Raw genomic sequence first — 24,589 nt, 5'->3', positions numbered from 1 at the left:
CCACCAACAGTGTAGGAGGGTTCCCCTTTCTCTGCATCCTCTCCAACATTTGTTCTTTCTTGTCTTGTTAATTTTAGCCATTCTGACTGGTGTAAGTTTGTACCTCAATTTTCTTATCTTTTAAAAGGGAATGCTGTTCAGAGCCAGATCAGAGTTGTTTGGAGTGATATGCATGGAGTATTCAGCTTAGTAGTGCCTGATACATAGTAAGGACTCGATATGTCTTGGGCACAACTGCTATTATCTGCCTTAATTTCATACTCATTTCCAAATCTTGAAAGCACACAAAAATACTTCTTTCTCAACATCTCAGAAATTTAAGTGAAGGGTGGTCAAACAGTGAAAAATCTAAAGGCTGTGAGATTTTGCAAAGAAATCAAGAACAATTGCTTTCAAGAGCATCCTGGAACACCTGACAGAGAAGAGTATCAAGGCAGGAAATAAGGAAGTGGTGAAGGAGAAGTAGAGGTGGAGTGAGAAGCTATGTACTGCCCCCAAAAATTATTGAGAAGAACACCACAAATCAACATATTAGATAATTGGTCCAAGACCACACAGACAGAAAATGAAGGAGCTGATTTCAAAATGTGTGCTTTTTAACAAGGACACCACACTTAACTCTTTTCTTTCCAGGACATCTCTCACTATACCTGCAGCATTTCATTGTGCTTATTTGTTTAAAAATTCCTTTCCCATTAGACTCTAGCTACCTTAAGAACAGGAATTGAAAATGACTTATTTTCATAATCTCAGTGTTGGGTTCCCAGTGAGCATTTAATTTAACAGTGTTGAATTATTGTGAAGGCACAAATCCCTGATGGCTAAGAGTGTTTCAATAAAGAGGCTCATATATAATAGATATTTTTCCCAGCTTTTAATGAAATGTTCGCTCTGAAAGGGTGACTATGAACACTGTTTGCCTAGTTGGCATTCATCTTACTTACCTGATTCACTTAGCTGTTTGGGGGTTTTTTGTTTGTTCATTTGTTTTCTTGCTTTGTTTTGTTTGCAAGGGTAGTAGAAAGATGAGCTTCAACCTGACATACATGAATAAGTATTTATGGGGAAGGACCCAGAAAAATAGGCATCACTGAGGTCCACCTGGGATTCTTTCTGAAAGGAAATCCTCTCTGATGTCTCTGCATTTAACATAGGCTAAACTTTTGTATTGTTCAACTTCTTGTGGACTGTAGAAGGGTAGACAGAATCATGGACAATTTATAGGAATCCTAGGAGAGAGAGGAATAAATTGAAACTCGTTGAATTGAAAATTCTATTATTTTCCGTATTCATTGGCACAGGCAGGATTATGGAGAGAGTCAACCAAACCAGTAGTGTCTCTGAGTTCATCCTCCTGGGACTGTCCTCTTGGCCAGAGGACCAGAAGCCACTTTTTGCCCTGTTCTTCATCATGTATGTGGTCACACTGGTGGGAAACCTGCTCATCATTCTGGCCATTCACTCTGACACTCAGCTCCAGACACCTATGTATTTTTTCCTCAGCATCTTATCCTTCACTGATGTTTGCTACCCAACCATTGTTCCCAAGATGCTAGTGAACTTCCTGTCAGAGAAGAAGTCCATCTCCTATGCTGAGTGTATGACCAGATGTATTTCTTCTCAGCTTTTGCCAACACAGAAAGTTACCTCCTGGCAGCCATGGCCATTGACCATTTTGTGGCCATATGTGATCCCTTCCACTATGTCACCATCATGAGCCACCGCTGCTGTGTCCTGCTGCTGGCCTCCTCCTGCTCCATCTCTGACCTCCATTCCCTCTTACTAGTTCTCCTGATAAATCATCTCACCTTCTGCAACTCCAATGTTATCCCCCACTTCCTCTGTGACATCAACCCTCTGCTGAAATTGTCCTGTTCCTCCACATTCGTCACTGAAGTTGTAATTAACACAGAAGGATTAGTAGTCCTGGTGACAACCCTTTATATGTGTTATCATCTCTTACTTCCGGATCCTCATTGCTGTTCTTAAGATCCCCTCAGTTGCTGGGAAGCGTAAAGCTTTCTCTACCTGTGGCTCCCACCTCACCATGGTGACCCTCTTTTATGGAAGTATTATTTATGTTTATTTCCAACCCCTGTCCAGCTACACCATCAAGGACAGGGTCGCTACGGTCCTTTACATGGTTCTGTCCTCCATGCTGAAGCATTTTATCTACAGCCTGAGGAACAAAGACATGAAGTGAGGCATAAGGAAGCTGATGGGCAGGAGGAGGTCCCAGGCAGCATCTTCCTGAGCACACTCAGGAGCAAGTCTTTGAGCCCTCATTTCTGCTGATTCCTGATATACATATCCAGCTACTAGAGGCTAGCATACCTAAGTCGAGTATTCGTGGGAAATTGTATGAGTGACCAGACAAGAATATTGTACCTGTTTTTTCATATTCATAATTTCTTAAATTTATTTTACAGTATAATAATATATCATATATACGATATGTATATACCCACCAATTAAAGCCCACTCATTAGGGCTCCCTTGCTAACCCAGGGTCTTTGCATCCATTTTTCATTCGCAACTCCCATTCCCTTTTCCTATTCACTCCTTCCAAGTGTAGCTGAAAACTTCTTAATTTTCCTTTACCAAATTTCTCCCTGTTCAATAACTCTGAGTTCCCAGTATCCTTGTATAATTTAAGAAACACCTTCAATTAAATGTGGTACATATATGCAATGGAATATTACTCAGCCATCAAAAAGAATGAAATCTTGCCATTTGCAATGAGATGGATGGAGCCAGAGCGTAGAGCGTATACTGCTAAGGAAAATAAGTCAGTCAGAGAAAGGCACACGCCATATGATTTCACTCATATGTGGAATTTAGGAAACAAAATGAACAAGCAAAGAGAAAGGGGGCAAACCAAGAAACAGACTCTTAACTAGGGAGAACAAACTGATAGGCTACCCGAGGGGAGGGAGGTGGGAGTTGGGGGGATAGGTAATGGGAATTAAGGAGGGCACTTGTGTCATACCAGGTGTCATATGGAAGTGTTGAATCACCATGTTGTATACCTGAAACTAATATTACACTGTATGTTAACTGGAATTTAAATAAAAACTCTTTTGAAAGAAACATCTTCAATTAGTTATTTGAACTGCAGTAATTTCAATGCCTGTGAAATTACTTAAAGGGTTCTGTGTGTGTGTGTGTGTGTGTGTGTGCGCGCGCGCATGCAGGTGCATGTACATGCTGTCTTCTGCATAAGATTAAGACCTCCCCAACAGCAGAGGCCATTTTTGCCACTAGACAGAGAATAGATGATGTCTCCCCCAGTTTTGGGCTCTCTCTCAGCACAATGTCCTAAGTCCTGAACACAGTGTAGAAACAAGGGTCGGCCCTAAGGAGCTGGTTGACTTAGCAGCTTCAGTCCAGCGCTCCAGGTGACCTGGTCTGCTTCTGTATGTCTTCCCTGGCATCCTTCCCTTTGTCTTCTGACAGCTTTTGGTCCATGCCCTCTTCCTGAGCATCTTTTAGATGTCATTCACCCTGGAAGTATCTGCATTTTTTACATCATCACTAACCATTGGTCTATTTTCTAAGGTGAGAGGACAAATTTTTTATAACGAGGTTTATTCTGAGTGGTGTTTGAAGATAGAACTAGACCCAATATTTGGGTTTTTTTATTTATTTTTTCAGTGTTCCAAGATTCATTGTTTATGCAGTGCTCCATGCAATACATGCCCTCCTTAATAGCCACCACAAGGCTCACCCATCCTCCCACTCCCTTCCCCTCCAAAACATTCAGTTTGTTTCTCAGAGTCCGCAGTCTCTCATGGTTTGTCTCCCCCTCCGATTTCCCCCAGCTCCCTTCTCTTTTCCATCTCCCAGTGTCCTCCATGTTATTCCTTATGCTCCACAAGTAAGTGAAACTATATGATAATTGACTCTCTCTGCTTGACTTATTTCACTCAGTATAGTCTCCAGTCCCATCCATGTTGATACAAAAGTTGGATATTCATCCTTTCTGGTGGAGGCATAATATTCCATTGTCTATATGGACCACATCTTCCTTATCCATTCGTCCGTTGAAGGGTATCTTGTTCTTTCCACAGTTTGGCAACCGTGGCCATTGCTGCTATGAACATTGGGTTACAGATGGCCCTTCTTCTCACCACATCTGTATCTTTGGGGTAAATACCCAATAGTGCAATTGCAGGGTCATAGGGAAACTCTATTTTTAATTTCCTAAGGAATCTCCACACTGTTTTCCAAAGTGGCTGCACCAACTTGCATTCCCACCAGCAGTGTAAGAGGTTCCCCTTTCTCCACATCCTCTCCAACACATGTTGCTTACTATCTTGTTAATTTTGGCCATTCTAACAGGTGTAAGGTGGTATCTTGATGTGGTTTTTTGTTTTTTTTATTTCATTTATTTTATTATTTTTTTAATATTTTTAAATTTATTTTCAGCATAGCCATATTCATTGTTTTTGTACCACACCCAGTGCTCCAGGCAATCCGTGCCCTCTCGAATACCCACCACCTGGTTCCCCCAACCTCCCACCCCCCCACCACCACTTCAAACCCTGATGGCTAATGATGGTGAACATTTTTTCATGTTAGACCTAATATTTGTAAGCATTGGGAAAGTAATTCCTGTCACAGTATAGGGAAGAAATTCAAAAGTCAGAGTTATCTAAAAGTGACATCCACCCTCTCTGGAGAAGGGTCTTGCAAAGACAACTCATTTATCAGACTGGAATTGAGCTAGATGACATTCAAGGTCACTTCCAACTCAGAGACATTACTTAATAGTTTCAGGTTCCTCATTTTCAAAACTGACAACAGTATTTTTTTCTTATTTATTTGACAGAGTGAGATCACAGTAGGCAGAGGGGCAGGCAGAGAGAGAGAGAGGTAAGCAGACTTCCTGCTGAGCAGAGAGCCCGATGCAGGACTCGATCCCAGTATCTTGAGATCATGACCTGAGCCGAAGGCAGCAGCCTAACCCACTGAGCCACCCAGGCACCCGACAACAGTATTTTATAATAAGGTATATGTCCAAGTAAGATTGACTCTAGAAAATGTCCTAGCTTTAGATATTTTGTTTTAATTTTATTGGGCCATAGGGCTTTAAAAAAAAATGTCACACTCTTGATTATCTTGGGAAGATATTATTCTGGTGGCAAGAAATGAAAATTCGAATGGGTTAGAAAATTTCATATTTAAGTGACCATTCAAGAGTAGAAAGATTAAACGTCATTGCCTGAGGCAATGCTTCTTTCCTAATCTCAACCTTTTCTTCCACCTGAAGAGAGTTGAGTTAACGTATTACCTTGTTTGTTTGTTTGTTTTCACCCTATTTCTGTTTCTACCCCAAGGAAGATGAGTCTCTTATCTGATTGGCAAATGTGAGAAGCTTGTGTTTGGCATGTATCAAAGCAAAAGTGGCACCAGGCAAAGTGAAATGGGCAAGGAAGACTTTATTCAAGACTCTCACAATAGGGGGAGGGAGCAGAACTCAGTCTGAAAGGAAGGGTGGTAGGTTTGTAAGCTCTGGGCTGAGCTAGAGGAAAAGTACTAGAGGACATTAGGAGAGTCATACACCATCTGTGTTTGCTAATTGGCTTTATCTAGAGGGAAAATAAACTTCCCGTTTCTCAGTGACTGAAGACAATTTTGTAACTTGGCATAAGGCACCCAGAGACAATGGGAAATGGGACGCGATCTTCTTTGATGATTACATATCAGAGGGTTGGCTCTGGGTCCTTGAGAAAGGGGTTGCAGAACTGGCAAGAGGCTTTTAAAAAGATTTATGCCTCGGGCGCCTGGGTGGCTCAGTGAGTTAAGCCGCTGCCTTCGGCTCAGGTCATGATCTCAGGGTCCTGGGATCAAGTCCCGCATCGGGCTCTCTGCTCAGCAGGGAGCCTGCTTCCTCCTCTCTCTCTCTCTGCCTGCGTCTCTGCCGACTTGTGATCTCTCTCTGTCAAATAAATAAATAAAATCTTTAAAAAGATTTATGCTTCAAAGAGTCAGAGAAAGAACTTGCAAATTTTCTATGAAATAGAAGGTGAGGGCCCCAGAGTCAGGAAGAAGATGACCATTGAGTCAAGCGGAGGGGAACAGTGAGGCCATCCTGGTCACCTGCTTGGCTCAGTCCTCACCTGAGGACTCTGAGCCTGCGGATGAGACAGCCTCGTTTTCCCTCCATTCTCTCCTGACCTTTGTTAGTATAAAGGTGTCTCCACCTGCCACCTCCTTGTCCTATTTCTCAGGCCTCCTCGGAGAACCCCCACAATCCTCGGAGAACCCCATAATCACATCCAGGTTCTGAGAGCTTCTTGCAGATTGTTCCTGGAGACAGAAACACACTTGCCCAAGCCTGTCTGTTTGGTGCTGATGTCAGTGAATCAATAGTAATGTTCTCAGCTAGAAATAATCTGTGACACTCCCCCAGTGAGCTTCCCAGAGACATCCCCCCTTTCCAAACCAATGTTATGACTGGAACAACACTTCTGGTACTTATTATGATTGCAAGACACGCTTCAGCCGCAACCATCAGGAAACACTAAAAAAGCAAAGGCTTATCACTTATTACTTACCGGAAATCACACAACACACCTGGGGCCCACAGGGAGGCACAAGGCAGAGAATGAAAGGGGAGGAGAGAAGCACTGGCCCCCAGTTCTGTTTTTACTGGGGTGGAGGGTGGGGGCCTAGGGCTTCAGTGGGCTCACTCTTGGTTGGTGAATTTAATACATAGGAGCAGGAATTCAAAGCAAGAGAAGAGAAAAGGCAAGTGGCCTAAATGGCCCATTTGATCAAAATCAACCAAGACATCTAAAACAAAGGAGCCTCGCTGAGAGAGTTGTCTTGTCTCTTTATCTGGTCCTGTGGCTAGCAGTGTGCTTATCTGAAGTGGATGTTTTTTTTTTTTTTTCTCATTTATTTATTTTCAGCATAACAGTATCCATTATTTTTGCACCACACCCAGTGCTCCATGCAATCCATGCCCTCTATAATACCCACCACCTGGTACCCCGACTTCCCACCCCTCCGCCACTTCAAACCCCTCAGATTGTTTTTCAGAGTCCATAGTCTCTCATGGTTCACCTCCCCTTCCAATTTACCCCAACCTCCTTCTCTCTAACTGCCCATGTCCTCCATGCTTTTTGTTATGCTTGAAGTGGATGTTTTTTTGACATGGATGCCAAAGCGATCATTAAGTCAGGCACTTGCACCAAAAAATGGGAAAAAGAAAAAAAAAGCCATCAAGCCTTACACCACACTCCCTCAATGGATTTCTCAAAGCCCAGCTACCCAGGCTGCGAACTTTCTCGGTTGTTTACTAGAACCCCATTTCAATTCTAGAATATGCATTTTTCCCTAAGGAATACTTTTTTTTAATTAAATTTATTTATTTTCAGCATAACAGTATTCATTATTTTTTCACCACACCCAGTGCTCCATGCAATCCGTGCCCTCTATAATACCCACCACCTGGTACCCCAACCTCCCACCACCCCCCCGCCACTTCAAACCCCTCAAATTGTTTTTCAGAGTCCATAGTCTCATGGTTCACCTCCCCTTCCAATTTCCCTCAACTCCCTTCTCCTCTCTAACTCCCCATGTCCTCCATGCTATTTGTTATGCTCCACAAATAAGTGAAACCATATGATAATAGACTCTCTCTGCTTGACTTATTTCACTCAGCATAATCTCTTCCCGTCCCGTCCATGTTGCTACAAAAGTAGGGTATTCATCCTTTCTGATGGAGGCATAATACTCCAAAGGCAAAAAAAAAAAAAAAAAAAAGCGAAAATAAACTTTTGGGACTTCATCAAAATCAAAAGCTTCTGCACAGCAAAGGAAACAGTCAGCAAAACAAAGAGGCAACCCACGGAATGGGAGAAGATATTTGCAAAGGACAGTACAGACAAAAGGTTGATATCCAGGATCTATAATGAACTCCTCAAACTCAACACACACAAAACAGGCAATCATATAAAAAAATGGGCAGAAGATATGAACAGAGACTTCTCCAATGAAGACATACAAATGGCTACCAGACACATGAAAAAATGTTCATCATCACTAGCCATCAGGGAGATTCAAATTAAAACCACATTGAGAGACCACCTTATACCAGTTAGAATGGCCAAAATTAGCAAGACAGGAAACAATATGTGTTGGAGGGGATGTGGAGAAAGGGGAATCCTCTTCCACTGTTGGTGGGAATGCAAGTTGGTGCAGCCTCTTTGGAGAACAGTGTGGAGATTCCTCAAGAAATTAAAAATAGAACTTCCCTATGACCCTGCCATTGCACTCCTGGGTATTTACCCCAAAGATACAGATGTCGTTAAAAGAAGGGCCATCTGTACCCCAATGTTTATAGCAGCAATGGCCACGGTCGAGAAACTATGGAAAGAACCAAGATGCCCTTCAACGGACGAATGGATAAGGAAGATGTGGTCCATAGAATATGCATTTTGGTGTATTCGAGTTGCCAGAACCTGAGGTTCTGATAAATTATTAAATTTCTGGTCGTATGTTCAGATATGTTTTTAAAATTCTAATGATGTCTTTTGAAAGTCCTGTTTGTTCACGATCTGTGCGCGGGGGAGTTGGGGAGATGTCTATATTAGCCACTCATGCTTTCTTCTGAACCATAAACACCGATTCTACGTGGCTAAGCACACAGGGGATGTGGGACTAGACACAGGTGAGGGGACCACCTTCTCCTTCTAGGGGTCTTCACAGACACTTTGGCTCTGATGCCGGGGCATGACAAGGCCTCTGTCTCAGTGATGTGCGGGCATGAGATGTTTTTGTCTGAGTTGAGACAGGAAGCCCCTATCCTGGCAAGGGTTCCTAGGGGGAACTTGGGGCCTGTGCCATCCTCGTAAGGTGGTCTCTGTGGTGTCATTCTCTTTCAGATTTCCTGAACCTTCAGAAAAATGTCAGTCACAGGTGTAGCCTTTTCTTGACTCTGCTCTGGCCACCTAGGAAAGCTTCTGTACCCAGGGAGATGGAGTAGGATTCAGCAGAGTTTCCTTCCTTCTCACCAGACTGGAGGCAGCAAAAGCCTCTGGTTAGAAGCATCCACGCAGCAAACCCACAAGGGGCAGCCTCGTGACTTGGAGGCCAGAGCAGTCCCTATTGGACGAGGTAGTTCCTGGGGAAACTCTCAGAAAGATCTGGAAAACAGAGAAATGCAGCCCTCCGGGTCCCATCCCAGACTAGCTGACCCAGACTACAATCTCCAGAAAGGGGCCCAGGGATTTTAACGGGCTTCTCAGATGATCTGAGGCAACAGACTCCGTCCTATGTTGTGCAACAGCATTTAGGAATGACCGCTCATTCAGGAATGACCATTCCATGCCAGGACATGTCCAGCTACATATGCCAGGAGAAAGACTCTGTCAGAGACAGAAAATAGAACATGCCAGAGTTGAGCAGCTTTAACTCCCCGCTGATGGCCCCAGTAGGCCCCCGATTGCTGTTCTAATATCATCAGTAGACTTGGGTACACCTATCAGCACCCTAGTGACATCTCCAGCTCCTTCTCCCACTTCCCTTCCCAAGCCTACTGGCTCCATCTTGATCCTTTCTTCCTGGATCTGCTCTTTATCTCCGCCCACCTCCCATTGGGCCCATACGTTTGCAGAGCACAGTACCCAAAGACTGCACTTTTATCATACCCCGAAGAAAGATGGGCCTTTGGAAAGGTCATGACCCATCATTCAAGTCAAATTATATCTAACATCTGCTCTTTTAGAAGGAAGAACAATGTATAAATCATTTTAGAAAGATCATTTACGAAAAGACCGTTTATGCTCGCCCTCAGGGGTAATCAGCAAAAGATACATCGAAACCACAGTGAGATATTTCACACACAACAGTTTGGCAAGGCAAAAAAAAGACCTCTGGCAATCCTGAGTGTGGGTCAGTAAAGGGAACAATGAGTGACCTTGAGAGTGCCCCCAGGAGGATAATTTAGCTTGGTTACTTTGGGAGAACAATTTGGCATGTTTCCTCCATACTAAAACTGAATGTGTGCACACCAGGGAAACCCTGGTTTGAGCTCAGGGTATGACAGAATAGTTTCACTGCCCTAAAAACCCTATTCATCTCCTCCCTTCACCATACAAACCAACTAACAAAATCTGCAACCATTGGTCTTTGTAACTGGCTCTATAGTTTTGCTTTTTCCAGAAAGTCATAGAATCATAATCATAGAGTATGTAAGGTTTTCAGATTGGCTTCTTTCTCAGAGCAATATGAGCTAAGCTTCCTTTCTCTTCTCACGACTTGATAGTTCATTTCTATTGGTTACTCGATGATAGTCCATTGCATGGATGGATCACGGTTTGCTTATTCATTCAACTCCTGGTAGTTTCCATTTGGGGCAATTATAAATAAAGCTGCTGTGGATGCTCACGTGAGAGAAGTTTTTGTTTTAAATTGTCAAAAACTGGAAGCAGCTCAAACTTCTGTCATCAGACAGACATAGAAATTGTGGTGTACCTATTTATAGGAAATATTCAGCATCTTATCTTACTATGATTGTGAAATGGGGTCATTTCTTCCACTTAAATCCATACCCGTTGTATAACAGGAGGCACTGTTGCAAGCCCACACAGAGCGAGTAGCCGGAAACTTATGGAAAACAAGTTGGCCTTGCTTTAGAAAGCCAGAGGTGAGCCATGTAGGCATTAGCTGAGATATGGCCTCTGTAGAATTCATGCACCAAGTTCATGCCTCAGGTAACATAGTGACTGAATGTTTACATCCTCCCAAAATTCATATGTTGAAATGCTATTCCCCAGGGTGCTGGAATTCGGAGGTGGAACCTTAGGTGGCGATTAGGTCATGAGGGTGAAACCCTCTAGGATGAGATTAGTGCCTTTATGAAGGAGCTCAGAGAGCTTCCTTGCCCCTTGTATCATGTGGGGACACAACAAGAGACAGCCATCTGTGCAGGAAACCAGTCTTTGATCTTGAACTTTCCAGAACGATGAGAAATAAATGTTTGTTGTCTAAGCCATCCAGTCTATGGTATTTTTGTTAGAGAAGCCCAGATGGACTGAGACAGGAAATTATCTCTACAGTCTATTCATGTACAATATTTCTGTTGAGGCTGAAAAGAGACTGAAAAGCTGAGAGAGACCCCCCTCTGCCCACCCCCCACACACAGGCTGGAGATGCTTGAAAGCTTCATCATGGACCAACATTGGTCTGCAGGCTAACATCTCTAACATGAGAGTCACTGATGTGGAATACACTGGAACCTGGGAGGTAGTTCAAAATTTTGGTCCAAGTTGAGATTTTGCTTGGATCCTAAAGTGAATCTGGTGGGTGCTACCTCAGCTCCCCTAAAAACAGATGTCTGGTAGCACTCTTTTGTAAGCACCAGTCCTTATTCTGTCCCTCAGCAAAAAAAAAAAGGGGGGGGGATGATAATGATAATAATAATAACTATCCTTTATTGAATATGACTCTGTACTAGTTATTGTGTTAAATACTTTACATGTGTTATCTTTAGTTTCCACAAGAACCCAAAAATCTAGATACTAATATTGTTCCCTGAACCTTGGTGAAATTTCATGACGTGTTTATGGCCACACAGTCATTATAGTTGGGAGTTGGGCTTTGGAACATCTGTCTGACCCCAAGCCCGGGTCTCGGTACTATGATGTGTTACCCAATTGCCAACTCTGGATAGGACTCACATATACTCAGTTATTATTAAACACCAACCATAGCTCAGGTACCTGCCAGGGGATAGTACTGAGAGTTCACTGATACTTAGTATTAAAATTTTAAAGGAAAAATCATTCAGGGAAGATTGCTCAGAGGATGTGCTGCCCATCCAGACGTCCTCCAAATCTAAAATCTGATATCTTGCCAGCCCAGATCACTGGAGACCTGAACATCTAGACAGTATTATTTTTATCTCCAAATTATTGCCTATGTGAATTTTTATGCCCCAGTGTAACTGCCAAAAGCCTATTTTGAGGCTGATTGAAAGAAAGCCCATGCAATTTATCTGTTCTTAGAATACAGATGTTAGTACTTCACGTAAGCAACTGGTTTCTTTTTATCTTTGGTCACTGTGAACTCGGTGACTGGCCAGAAAGCTTGGAGCCAAATCTGAGGCCCTCCCCTGACAAGAGCTATTGCAATCTGTGTTTTCAGAGTCATCTCTGGCCCAATTTTATGTCCACACCCTTGTTTATTCCTTCTTTGATTGCATCTCACATCATTTTTAATTTATCCTGTCTTGTATTTTATATATTCTTCAAACTTGCCTTACACTCTTCAGAAAGAAGATTTGGGGGGTGTCTGGGTGGCTCAGTGGGTTGAGCCCTCTGCCTTCAGCTCAGGTCATGATCTCAGGGTCCTGGGATCGAGCCCTGCGTCAGGCTCTCTGCTCAGCGGGGACCCTGCCTCCCCGTCTTTCTCTGCCTACCTCTCTGTCTACTTGTGATTTCTGTCAAATAAATAAAATCTTTAAAAAAAAAAAGAAAGAAAGAAGACTTGGTATAAATAATAAATAAGTTTAAATCAGAGAAGGAAATCCACCAAAATGTAGAAACAATGATTATCTCTGGGTAGTGGAAGTATAGACTTTTTAAAATTTGCTTCTTCATAAAAGGTCCCAATTTTGACCATAAACATTATTTCTTTTATAAATACAAATATATATTTTTACAGATTCAATATAAATTACACATAAATTATAGATTATCTGTATATAAATCACAGACAAAATGTAAAATTCTATTTATTTTTTGTTTTCGCTTTTGATATTGGTAACAGTATTGTTCATTCATGGAGGTTGAAGGTGAAGATGGGGCATTTGAGAGGAAGGGAACTTAATGATAGATAATTTTCTGTGTTAATTTGGCTGAGACCAGTACCCAGATAGTTGGTCAAATATTGTTCTGGATGTTTCTGTGAAGACATTTTTTTAGATGAGGTTAACATTTAAATCAGTGGACTTTGAGTAAAGCAGATTATCCTCCATAATGGCGGTGGGTCTCATCTGATCAGTTGAAGATATTAATAAAACACAGACTGACCCCCCCAAAGCAAGAAGTGTTAGCACACTGCCTTTGGACTTGAATTGCTACTCTTCCTTCAGTCTCCAGCCTTAGCCAATTCCTTTAAACAAACAAATAAATCATACAGATGGCAAATAAGCACACGAAAAGATGTTCAGCAATATTAGTCATTCAAGAAATACAAATTAAAACTGCAAGTAGATATCACTACACATCCATTAAAGCGGATAAAATTGAAAAGTCTCTCAGTACCAGGTCCTGGTAAGGGAATCATCTGGAAATCCTATCCATTGCAAAATGGATACAGTCACCTTCTATTTTGACAATTACTTAAGATGGTTTCACAGTTTGTTAAAATATTTAATATACACCTACTATACAACAAGGTAATACCATTCCTACGCATTTACCCAGGAGAAATGAAAACATATGTTTACTCAGGGAACTATCGCCACCTAATTCTCAGTAGCCAAAGATTGGAGACATTCTAGCAACTGATGAATAGGTAAACAAGTGGTGCCTCTGTTCACGGAATATTACTCAGCAGTGTAAAGGAATGACCTACGGATGTGCAACAACTTGGATGAATCTCAAAACAACAGGCAAAGTGAAAGAAGCTAAACAAACAAAAAGACTACATATTGTATAATTTTGTTTATCTGACATTCAGGAAGATCAGATCAGTGTTTGCCTAGAACCAGGAGTGGAAGAAGGGTAATCACTACAGAAGGGCAGGAGAGAAACTCACAGGGTGATGGAAATGTTCTGTCTTGATTGTAATTATCGCATAACTAGAATACATTTGGCAAAACCCATCCAGGAGAATACTTAACATGGATACCTTTTATTTTACATAAATTGCATTTTATGTATCATAAAACCTGACTTTAAAAAATACTACACTTTGTAGAAAATAAAGGTAGTTTATTTTGGACCTTGGGTTAGGGAGGTGTCTCTTAAATAAGATCAAAATACGTTGACAACAAAATATTGATAAAACTGGCTCAGCATTAAAACCCAAACCTTGGAGTGGCTCAGTTGTTAAGCTCAGGTCATGATGCCCCAGTCCTGGGATCAAGCCCCTCATTGGGCTCACTGCTCAGCAGGAAACCTGCTTCTCCCTCTCCCTCTGCCCCTGCTTGTGTTCCCTCTCTCACTGTCTGTCTCTGTGTGTCAAATAAATAAATAAAATCTTTTTTAAAAATAAAATAAAATAAAACCAAAAACTTTGTAATGAACTACAAGGTGCTATGTGAACCTGTCCGGCCTCATTTCCTGACTTTCTGCGCTCATTCAGTCCAGTCCACTTGCCCTTTTATTATTCGTCAAGCACATCAGGCACATTTCTGCCTCAGGGCTTTTGCCAATTCCATCTGGCAATTATACACCTCCTTCAATGCAAGGGAAATTACAAGCAATGACTGTGGCCATGCAAGGCCCACCCTCCAACCTGATGTCTCAATTCCAAGTGTAATTCCAGATCAGACTCAGTCATGCCCGGCTTGTCTGGCTGGGAGGGAGACAGATGAGGCAGAGAAAGAACCACTGTTCCTGCCACTTTTAATCAGTAATAGCCAAAGGCTATGTTTTCAGTAAAAAGACTGATCCACTGAGAGACCATGCTTAATTCCTAATCACAGCTCGTTTAGAAGCCAAACTTTTAACCACAGATGTCACTTAATTAAACCACAAAAAACTTCTCTAAGTGGCTAATTAGTGCCAAACCCAGGTAGCCAGCAGATTCTCAAATAGAGTTCCTCTGGGGTTTAGTTTACAAGGTTATAGAATAGACCAGGTCCCACAGAGGTAGCTCGAGGAACACTGAAATGTTTCTGATATTTCATATCCAAAGACTTATTGGCTCCCTAAGGGGTTACAGTCACTGATGCCATCATTAAAACATGGTCCCAGCCTGGGTCCTACCTAACTCCCCAGCCTCTTTTCTCTTCATGACCTATCGTTACCCCATTCCCAGAAGAATAAGGAGGCTTCATCTCTATGTCACCACTATTTCATTAAAAGTAGCCACATGGAGTGCTAAGTTGAGAATGATTCAGAGACTGCTCAATCCCAGGGAGAAACAATGCTCTGTGATAGATTGGTAATGTCTGCCATGGGTATGGAATGGGAAGATTGTAATATGTAAACTGTGTATTCACCATGCAGGCCCTATACCAAACTCTGAACCATGCTGCACTCTCCAAACACTTAATGCTTTTTCACACCTCCCTGTTTTGGGGATTGTAATATCGTTACCTCTATTCCCCACTTAGTTAATGCCAAGTTGCCATCCTTCAAGACCTGAGCTCTCCCCAGTAGATTGCCCTAAGCACCCTTCCTTCTCCTTGGGTCCAAATGGGATTAATAATTCTCTCTGCTGTGTTCTCAACACCAGCTTATTATTGCAAGTATTGCAAGGATGTTGTTCATTGGGGTGCTGTGCAAGGATAACTTGCAGAGAGAAGTTCTTGGTCAATGCGCTGAGAAGACTGGCCACCAAGGAAAATGGTAGTGACTTTCTGGTGGGAAGAGGAAAACAAAAAGAATAGAGATATTTGTATGGGGGGAGGAAGACAAAAAAAATAGAACCTATAAGAGCAGCCAAAATAAGCTAGTAAGAGACCCTGCCAGTTAAAAACACTAGTGAGGGGTTAGTCACAGAACAGCCAGGATATTGAAAGGAGAGTGAGTAATCAAGGAAGAGAAGAGCATGAATATTTGCTCCCCGAAGTCCCGCAATAAAGAGAGAGGAAAACAATCCCAGATGGAGTACAAAATTCAAGAAGAAGTGAAATGAAGTGGAAAGGGTAGAATACACATAAATGAATTTCACCTGTTTAAATCAATAGGAAAAATGTTGTAGGTTTAAAATACATGTAGAATTAAATACTATATGGTAACTAACTGAATATGATATAATAAAAAAAGTAAATAAACAAAAATAAAATACAATTATAACATAAAAGTCAAGAAGGAGGAGCACCTGAATGGTTCAGCGTCCAGCTTTTGGTTTCCACTCTGGTCATGATCTCAGGGTCATGAGATCGAGCCCAGCATAGGACTCCATGCTCAGTATGGAGTCTGCCTGGGAGTCTCTCTCTCCCATTCCCTCTGCCCGTCACCTCTGCTTTCTCTCTCCTTCTCTCACCTCTTTCTGTCTCTCAAATAAAATGAAGGGAGGGGGAAATCAGAGGAGGAGATGAGCCATGAGAGACTATGGACTCAGAAAAACAAATTGAGGGTTTTAGAGGGGCGGGGGATAGAGGGATGGGTGAGCCCAGTGATGGTTATTAAGGAGGGCATGTATCGCTTGGGGCCCTGGGTGCTATACACAAACAATGAACCATGGAACAGTACATCAAAAACTAATGATGTACTGTATGGTGACTAACATAACATAATAAAAAATAAAAATAATAAATAAATAGATAATCTAAAAAAAAGTCAAGAGGGAAGGACATAGAGTTCAAGTGTTCTAGGGTTCTTGCATATACATAAAAAACGTTAATACAAATTGGACTTTAAGGGATGTGTTTTGTAATGTTTAAGGTAAATACCAAGAGAATAGTTTAAAAATCTATAACTAACAAATGGAGTACCTGGCTGCCTCAGTTGGGAGAACTTGAGACTCTTGATGTCAGAGTTGTGAGTTTGAGGCCCACCTGGGTCATAGAGATACTTAAAAAAATAAAATAAAATCTTGTAACTAACAAGCTTATCGAAGGACAGAAATTAAATAATAAAAAATAATTAATCCAAAGAAGATAAGGAGGGAGGGGAGAAAGGAAGAAAAAATATGCAGAACAAATAGAAAGTAAACAGTGAAATGTTAGAATTCTGATTTGTCAATAATAGCAAATCACTTGTCTCAGACTGACCCTCCCATATTAATAATTATAAATTATTGGGAAGGAAACTCCAGGTGAAAATATTTCTGTGAGACTTTAGAGTGTTAGCAAAAGCAGGTAGAAAATGGAGAGAAAGTAACCTTGCAGTAAAGCACCACACTGGTCAAGATTCATGTCACATTAGCTTTTCTCCTGAGAGTACTCTCCCAATTGTACAAGGCAGGGTGGCTAAAATTCAAACAAGAAGCCAATATGTCAATATCCAGAATGTTAGAAGGGACATCACTACATGTACTTACAGACATTAGAAGAATAATGAAAGAATATTATGAACAAATTTATGCTAATAAATTCTACAACTCATGGACAAATCCCTTGAAAGACACAAATTCAGGCAAACATATCAAAAAATGGGCAGAAGATATGAACAGACACTTCTCCAATCAAGACATACAAATGGCTATCAGACACATGAAAAAATGTTCATCATCATTAGCCATCAGGGAGATTCAAATTAAAACCACATTGAGATATCACCTTACACCAGTTAGAATGGCCAAAATTAACAAAACAGGAAACAACATGTGTTGGAGAGGATGTGGAGAAAGGGGAACTCTCTTCCACTGTTGGTGGGAATGCAAGTTGGTGCAGCCTCTTTGGAGAACAGTGTGGAGATTCCTCAAGAAATTAAAAATAGAACTTCCTTATGACCCTGCAATTGCACTCCTGGGTATTTACCCCAAAGATACAGATGTCGTTAAAAGAAGGGCCATCTGTACCCCAATGTTTATAGCAGCAATGGTCACAGTCGCCAAACTATAGAAAGAACCAAGATGCCCTTCAACGAACGAATGTATAAGGAAGATGTGGTCCATATACACTATGGAGTATTATGCCTCCATCAGAAAGGATGAATACCCAACTTTTGTAGCAACATGAATGGGACTGGAAGAGATTATGCTGAGTGAAATCAGTCAAGCAGAGAGAGTCAATTATCATATGGTTTCACTTATTTGTGGAGCATAACAAATATCATAGAGGACAAGGGGTTTTAGAGAGGAGAAGGGAGTTGGGGTAAATTGGAAGGGGAGGTGAATCATGATAGACTATGGACTCTGAAAAACAATCTGAGGGGTTTGAAGTGGCGGGGGGTTGGGAGGTTAAGGTACCAGGTGGTGGGTATTATAGAAGGCAAGGATTGCATGGAGCACTGGGTGTGGTGAAAAAATAATGAATACTGTTTTTCTGAAAATAAAAAAAAATTGAAAAAATTAAAAAAAAAAAAAAGAAACAAACTCAAGGAGAAAAAAAAGAAAATCTAAGTAATTCAAGATCTCTCTTAAAAATTGAATTCATAATTTAAAACCTCTCCTAAAACAAAGCCTTCAAGGCCAGATGGCTTCCTTGATAAATTCCATTAAACATTTAAAGAATAAATAATACCAACCTTATGAAAACTTAGAAAATAGAGGTATAACCACTTCCTAATCTACTTTATGAGGCCAGCATTACCCAGAATCAGAAACCAAAGATATTAACAAGAAGAGAAATCTGCAGACCATGAACATAGACACAAAATCCATTTTAAATATTGTCAGATTGAATCCAATACTATTTAAAAAGGGTAAGGCTTCATGACCAAGAGTGGGTTCTTCCAGGAATGCAAAGTTGGTTCAGCATTTAAAAATTAACCAATGTTGGGAATGCAAACTGATGTAGCCACTCTGGAAAGTAGTGTAGAAATTCCTCAAAAAGTTAAAAATGGAATTACCATATGATCCAGCAATTGCACTACTAGGTATAATACAAATTCAAAGGGGTACATGCACCCGTGTTTATAGCAGCATTATCAACAATGGCCAAATTACGGAGAGAGCCCAGATGTCCAATAACTGATGAATGGATAAATATGTGGTATAGGAGTTCCTGGGTGGCTCGGTTGGTTAAGCCTCCAGTTCTTGATTTTGACTCAGGTCGTGATCTCAGAGTCATGAGATTGAGTCTCACATTAGGCTCTCACATATAGGCACACAGTGAGGAATCTATCTGAGACTCTCTGCCTCTCTTTCTGTCCCTTCCCACTGCACGCTCGCTCTCTCTCTCTCTCTCACTCTCTCTTTCTCTCTCTCAGAGTAAATAAAACTTTTAAAAAGAGAGATGTGTTACACACACACACATACACACACAACGAAATATTACTCAGCCATCAAAAACAATGAAACTTTGCCATTTGCAATGACTTGGATGGAGCTAGAGTGTATTATGCTAAGTGAAATAAGTCAGTCAGAGAACTACAATTGCCATATGATCTCACTTATATGTGGAATTTAAGAAAGAAAACAGATGAACATACAGGTAGGGAGAAAAGAAAAAAAGGAGGAGAGTGGGAAACAAGTCATAAGAGACCCTTAACCGTAGAGAACAAACTGAGGGTTGATGGAGGGATATGGGTGGGAGATGACCATTAAAAAGGGCATTTTTGGTGATCATGGGGTGTTGTAAGTAAGTAATGAATCATTGACTTCTACTCCAGAAAACAATATTACACTGTATGTTAACTAACTAAAATTTAAATTAAAACACAACAATGGGGGCACCTGGGTGGTTCAGTTGGTTAATCGCCCAACTCTTGATTTAGGCTCAGGTCATAAACTCAGGGTTGTGAGATTGAGCCCCATGTGGGACTCTGCACTGGGCATGGAGCCTGCTTAAGAGTCTCTGTCTCTCTCTCCCTTTGCTCCTCCCCCATGCTCTCTCTCTCTAAATAAAATAAAATAAAATAAAATAAGGAGAAGAATAATTAAATTAAAATATATATAACAACAACAACAAAACATGAACTTGGGGCTCCTGACTGGCTCAGTTGTTAGAGTATGTGACTGTTGATCTTGAGGTTGTGAATTTGAGTCCCATGTTGGTTGTAGAGATTACTTAAAAATAAAATCTTAGGGGTGCCTAGGTGGCTCAGTGGGTTAAAGCCTCTGCCTTCAGCTCAGGTCATGATTCCCAGGGTCCTGGAATCGAGCCCCGCATCGGGCTCTCTGCTCAGTGGGGAGCCTGCTTCCCTCTCTGTCTCTGCCTGCCTCTCTGCCTACTTTTGATCTCTCTCTCTCTCTCTGTCAAATAAATAAATAAAATCTTTTAAAAAATAAAATAAAATTTTTAAAAACCAAAGGAAAAAAAAATAACCAATGTAATCCCCCATATCAACAGAGTAAAAAAAAAGTGATCATCTTAATAGATGCATAAAAAACATTGACCAAAAAAATTAATAATAGAAAAAAAAATTCTCAGCTCACAATAAAAAGGAAATTCCTCTGATGAAGGTCATTCCACAAAAACACTTATAGTGAACATCACACTTAATAGTAAAAAACAAAATGCAATCACCCTAAATTGGGGACAAGAGAAGAATGTCATCTTTCACTGATTCTATTAAATTTTGCACTAGAGGTGCTAGCCATACAGTAAAAGGCAAATATATGAAAATGAAGAAGTAAAATTGTTTTTAGTCCAAGAATACGATTAAATACATAGAAAGGCCTAAGGAATCTGCAAAAATATCTACCAAAACCAACATGTGAATTTAGCAAGATTAAAGAAGATGTGGTATGTATATACAATGGACTATTACTCGGCCATCAAAACGAATGAAATCTTGCCATTTGCAATGACATGGGTGGAATTAAACTATTATTATGCTAAGCAAAATAAGTCAGTCAGAGAAAGACAAATACCATATGATTTCATGGATATGTGGAATTTAAGAAACAAAACAGCTGAACATAGGGGAAGGGAAGGAAAAATAAAATAAGATGAAAATAGAAAAGGAGGCAAACCATAACAGCCTCTTAACTATAGGAAACAAACTGAGGGTTGCTGGAGGGGAGGTGTGTTGGGAGAATGGGGTAATTGTGTGATGGGCATTAAGGTGGGCACTTGAAGTAATGAGCCCTGGGTGTTGTATGCAACTGATGAATCACTAAATTCTACCTCTGAGGGGCCCCTGAGTAGTCCAGTCGATGAAGCAGCTGCCTCTGGCTCAGGTCATGATCACAAGCTCCTGGGATCAAGCCCCGCCCGGATCTCCCTGCTCAGCGGGAAGCCTGCTTATCCTTCCGCCTCTCCCTCTGCCCCTCCCCCTTGCTTGTGCACTCTCTCTCTCTCTCTCTCAAATAAATAAATAAAATATATTTTTAAAATTCTACCTCTGAAACTAATAATGCAGCATATGTTAATTAAATTGAATTTGAATTTAAAAATTTAATAAAAATAAAGAAGTGCCCAGGCGAGCTAATGTGTGAGACACAGCTGCCATTTCAGCTATATTTGTCAGCTACCAATTCAGCTATATTTTTTAAAATTTTATTTATTTATTTATTTATTTGTCAGAGACAGAGCGAGCGAGAGAGAGAGAGAACAAGCAGGCAGAGTGACAGGTAGAGAGAGAAGCAGGCTCCCCACTGAGGAAGAAGCCTCAGTTGTGGGACTTGATCCCAGGACTCTGGGATCATGACCTGAGCGGAAGGCAGTGGCTTAACCAACTGAGCCACCCAGGTGCCCCAATTCAGCTATATTTCTAAAGCAAGATCTGTAAAGATATCTCTTTGGAAACATTTGGCTGGGGAAATGTGTGTTTATATTCTCCCAAATCAGTAGAGAACTCACCTCTGATTTTTGTTGGGCTGCGTGATAAAGAGGCTCAGATTCAGACCATGAGGAGAATGCCACCCAACAATGGTGACTGACGCAGACTTCCAGAGGGACAGGTAGAGCCAAGCCCTTCAATAAACCCATGGGTGCATTGCCTGATGGTCACTGAGCTTCTCAAAGGCTTATGTAATTATTTAAGATTTGGAAGAAAGAATGTACTGTCCAAAATGTTAGAATAAAATTAAAAATTATAAATGTATAAGTAAATGTTTACACAAGGTAATATGTTAACTAGTCAAGTAAAACCCACTTCAACATGTATGCAAATTACATGAAATGTGGTATATGCATGCACTTTAATATGTTTGGTATGATGTAGATGAATTATCTCAAATAGATTTGCATTAACAGCTCAAAGGCCAGGAAAATATTGCCTTGATTATGGGACATACTGTAACTTTCCTGTTAAGTCTGATAACACCCACTTTATTTTTGTGCACAAACAGAAGTCTGCGCTTGCTTCTTTCATTTCGGAATCACAAAGGAAATCAGTCTACATGGTCCCGGGGATCAGGAGCCCAAGGTCTTGAAGACAGACCCCTAAGTGACCAATGGACAAGAATCAAGCATCTGGCACTTGTTAAAACCCCCTCATGAGACCCCCCAGCCTCATAGCCTGCAGCTCTTCATGCCATCTCAAAGCTCTGTGACGGCGGGGCACCTGGGTGGCTCAGTCGGTTAAGCATCTGCTTTCAGCTCAGGTCATGATCTCAGGGTCCTGGGATTGAGCCCCGCATCAGGATCCCTGCTTAGCAGGGAGTCTGCTCCTCTCTCTGTCCCTCTCCTCTGCTTGTGTTCCCTCTCTGGCTCTCTCTCTCACTCTCTCTCAAATAAATAAATAAAAATTAAAAAGAAAAAGAGATCTTGAAGACGACTGACATGGTGCCTTGGGTCACATTTTCTGGGATAAAAGCAGCTGTCCTCCATCTGCTTCCCTCAAGTCAGCATCCCGGATCCTGGAAAATCCCTACAACCTAAGTTTGTTTTTTTTTGTTACCGCTGAACTTCAAAATGGAAAGAATACAGGCTTAGGAGTCACCCAGACCTAAGCCTCGCTCATCATAGGAAAAGCTCTGAGGTCTTAGTCATCAATTACCAGGTTGGACACAGCCCTTGGTGCGACGGTCTGGTCTAGACCCTGCCATTTACAGGCTCTATGACTTCACTGTAATCGCCTCTCTGAACCCCAACATCTCATCTGGAAATGCAAGAAAGAACCCCAGTTTCCAGAGCTGCTTGGTGATGGTTCATAAGATATTGTGTGTGAAGAGATTAGCACAATAAGCACGATGCCTGGCCTGGAGCGAGCACTCAAAACGCTGTCAGACAGAAAGCAGATTAGTGGTGGGCAGGGGAAATGGGGAGGAGGGAAAGGGGAAGAATGGCTTAGTGGGTACAGGGTTCCCTTTTGGGATCATGAGAATGTTCTGGAACTAGATAGTGGTGAAGGTGTGCATCCCTGTGAATGCACTAAATGCCTCTCAGTAGTACACTTTAAAATGTCCAAAGTGGAGGCACCTGGATGTGTCAGTCAGTTAAGCCTCTGACTCTTTTTTTAAAATTTTATTTATTTACTTAACAGAGAGAGAGAGAGAGAGAGCGCAGCAGAGGGAGCTGCAGTGAGAGGGAGAAGCAGGCTGGAAGAGCATGGAACCCAGTGTGGGGCTCAATCCCAGGACTCTGGGATCATGACCTGAGCCGAAGGCAACTACTGAGCCTCCCAGGAACCCCCAGCACCTGACTCTTGATCCCAGTTCAGATCTTGATCTCCGGGTCATGAGTTCAAGCCCCATCTTGGGCACCACACTGAGAGTGAAGCCTAATTAAAAAAAATAATAATAATAATAAGATAAAACTTCTAAAGTGGTCAGCCTTATGTTATATGTATTTTTTACCATAATTTTTTTAAAAAAAGAAGAAGAAAGAAAGAAAACAAAACTGCCAGAGCCCCTTCCCCACCCCACAGGGTGCGGGAGGAGGAGGAAGAAACTGGGATCTGTCTTGAGTCCCTCCCACGGAGGCAAGAACCGAGAACAAGACCAGATACTCAAGAGCATGCACTTGGGTGTCCTGTGGTGGGGGAGGAGCAGAGCTCAGGGTTGGGGCTTCACAGCTGCGGCTAGAAGGGAGGGGCAGGGGGCAGGCAGCAGCAACGGGAAGATAAATGCTCGCAGCTCTTCAGATTTCAGAAAACGGGTTTTCTGTGATCATCATCATGTTGTACGAAATGCAAGTCAAAGATCCAAGAAGAGATAGCAAGCCTGGAAAAAGTGAGTCATGGGGGAAAGGAAAGAAAACGTTGCCCATCTAAAGAGGAGAAGAATGGCCAAGAGCTACATGATGTGCCGCAGAGGTCTCTCCATCTGAGGCTTATTAACAGAATCATCTGTAAGTGTATTAACATCACTGCACCTGCACCCTCTGTGCCCTCCTCCCATCTCCAGTGTCTGGCTCTGGAGGTCTTGATGGGTCACATGGTGGAAATCGGGCCACGCATCAGAATTTCACTGCTGCCTCCACACCGTTTGCAGCTGTAGGAGTGTGGACAAGTCCTTATTTGTCTGCATCTCGGTGTCCTCCTTGGTGAAACAGGAAAACTCGTGGCTAAGTAATAGTTAATGAAATCGACAGGGAGAGCACGTGCCATGGAGCAGGCTCTTAATTAATTTCTATTTCCTTCCCCTTCTCTAATGGGGCATATCACACTTGGGAATCTCTTTTCTCTTTCCATCAAGCTGTAAAGCAGAAGAGGCAGCAGGGGATTTTGAATAGAGAACAAGAACCATTTCCCATAATAAATGTGATAAAAGATGACATTTTAAATAGACACTTCATTATAAGTTAAAATCTGCCACTGAGGCACCTTTATTCATAAGAGTCAAAAAATGCAAATAAGCCCCAGTGTCCATCAACAGAAGACTAGATAAATCCGTGGTGGTATACATTCCTTAGAAACAATGAAAAATTATCGAACTGCTTATATAGCAACACGGGTATCAACAG

The 24,589-nt window shown here is 41.6% G+C and overlaps 1 protein-coding gene and 1 long non-coding RNA gene across 2 annotated transcripts in view; one reads left to right on the top strand and one right to left on the bottom strand.

The window, feature by feature from the left end:
- The window catches only part of LOC309846545, a 762,900-nt gene that overhangs the window by 595,496 nt on the left and 142,815 nt on the right, over positions 1–24,589 (bottom strand). The window lies entirely within an intron of this gene.
- On the top strand, positions 1,310–2,203 carry LOC309845925 (olfactory receptor 1L1-like; the record flags this gene model as incomplete). The annotated part of the gene is given in 3 exon segments (XM_082694444.1): positions 1,310–1,601; positions 1,604–1,935; positions 1,937–2,203. Coding segments are annotated over 3 exon segments (891 nt in total).

The sequence above is a fragment of the Mustela nivalis genome (assembly GCF_964662115.1).
Source record: "Mustela nivalis genome assembly, chromosome: 13".
Lineage (NCBI taxonomy): Eukaryota > Metazoa > Chordata > Mammalia > Carnivora > Mustelidae > Mustela > Mustela nivalis.
This window is presented reverse-complemented; position numbering and strand designations above follow the sequence as displayed.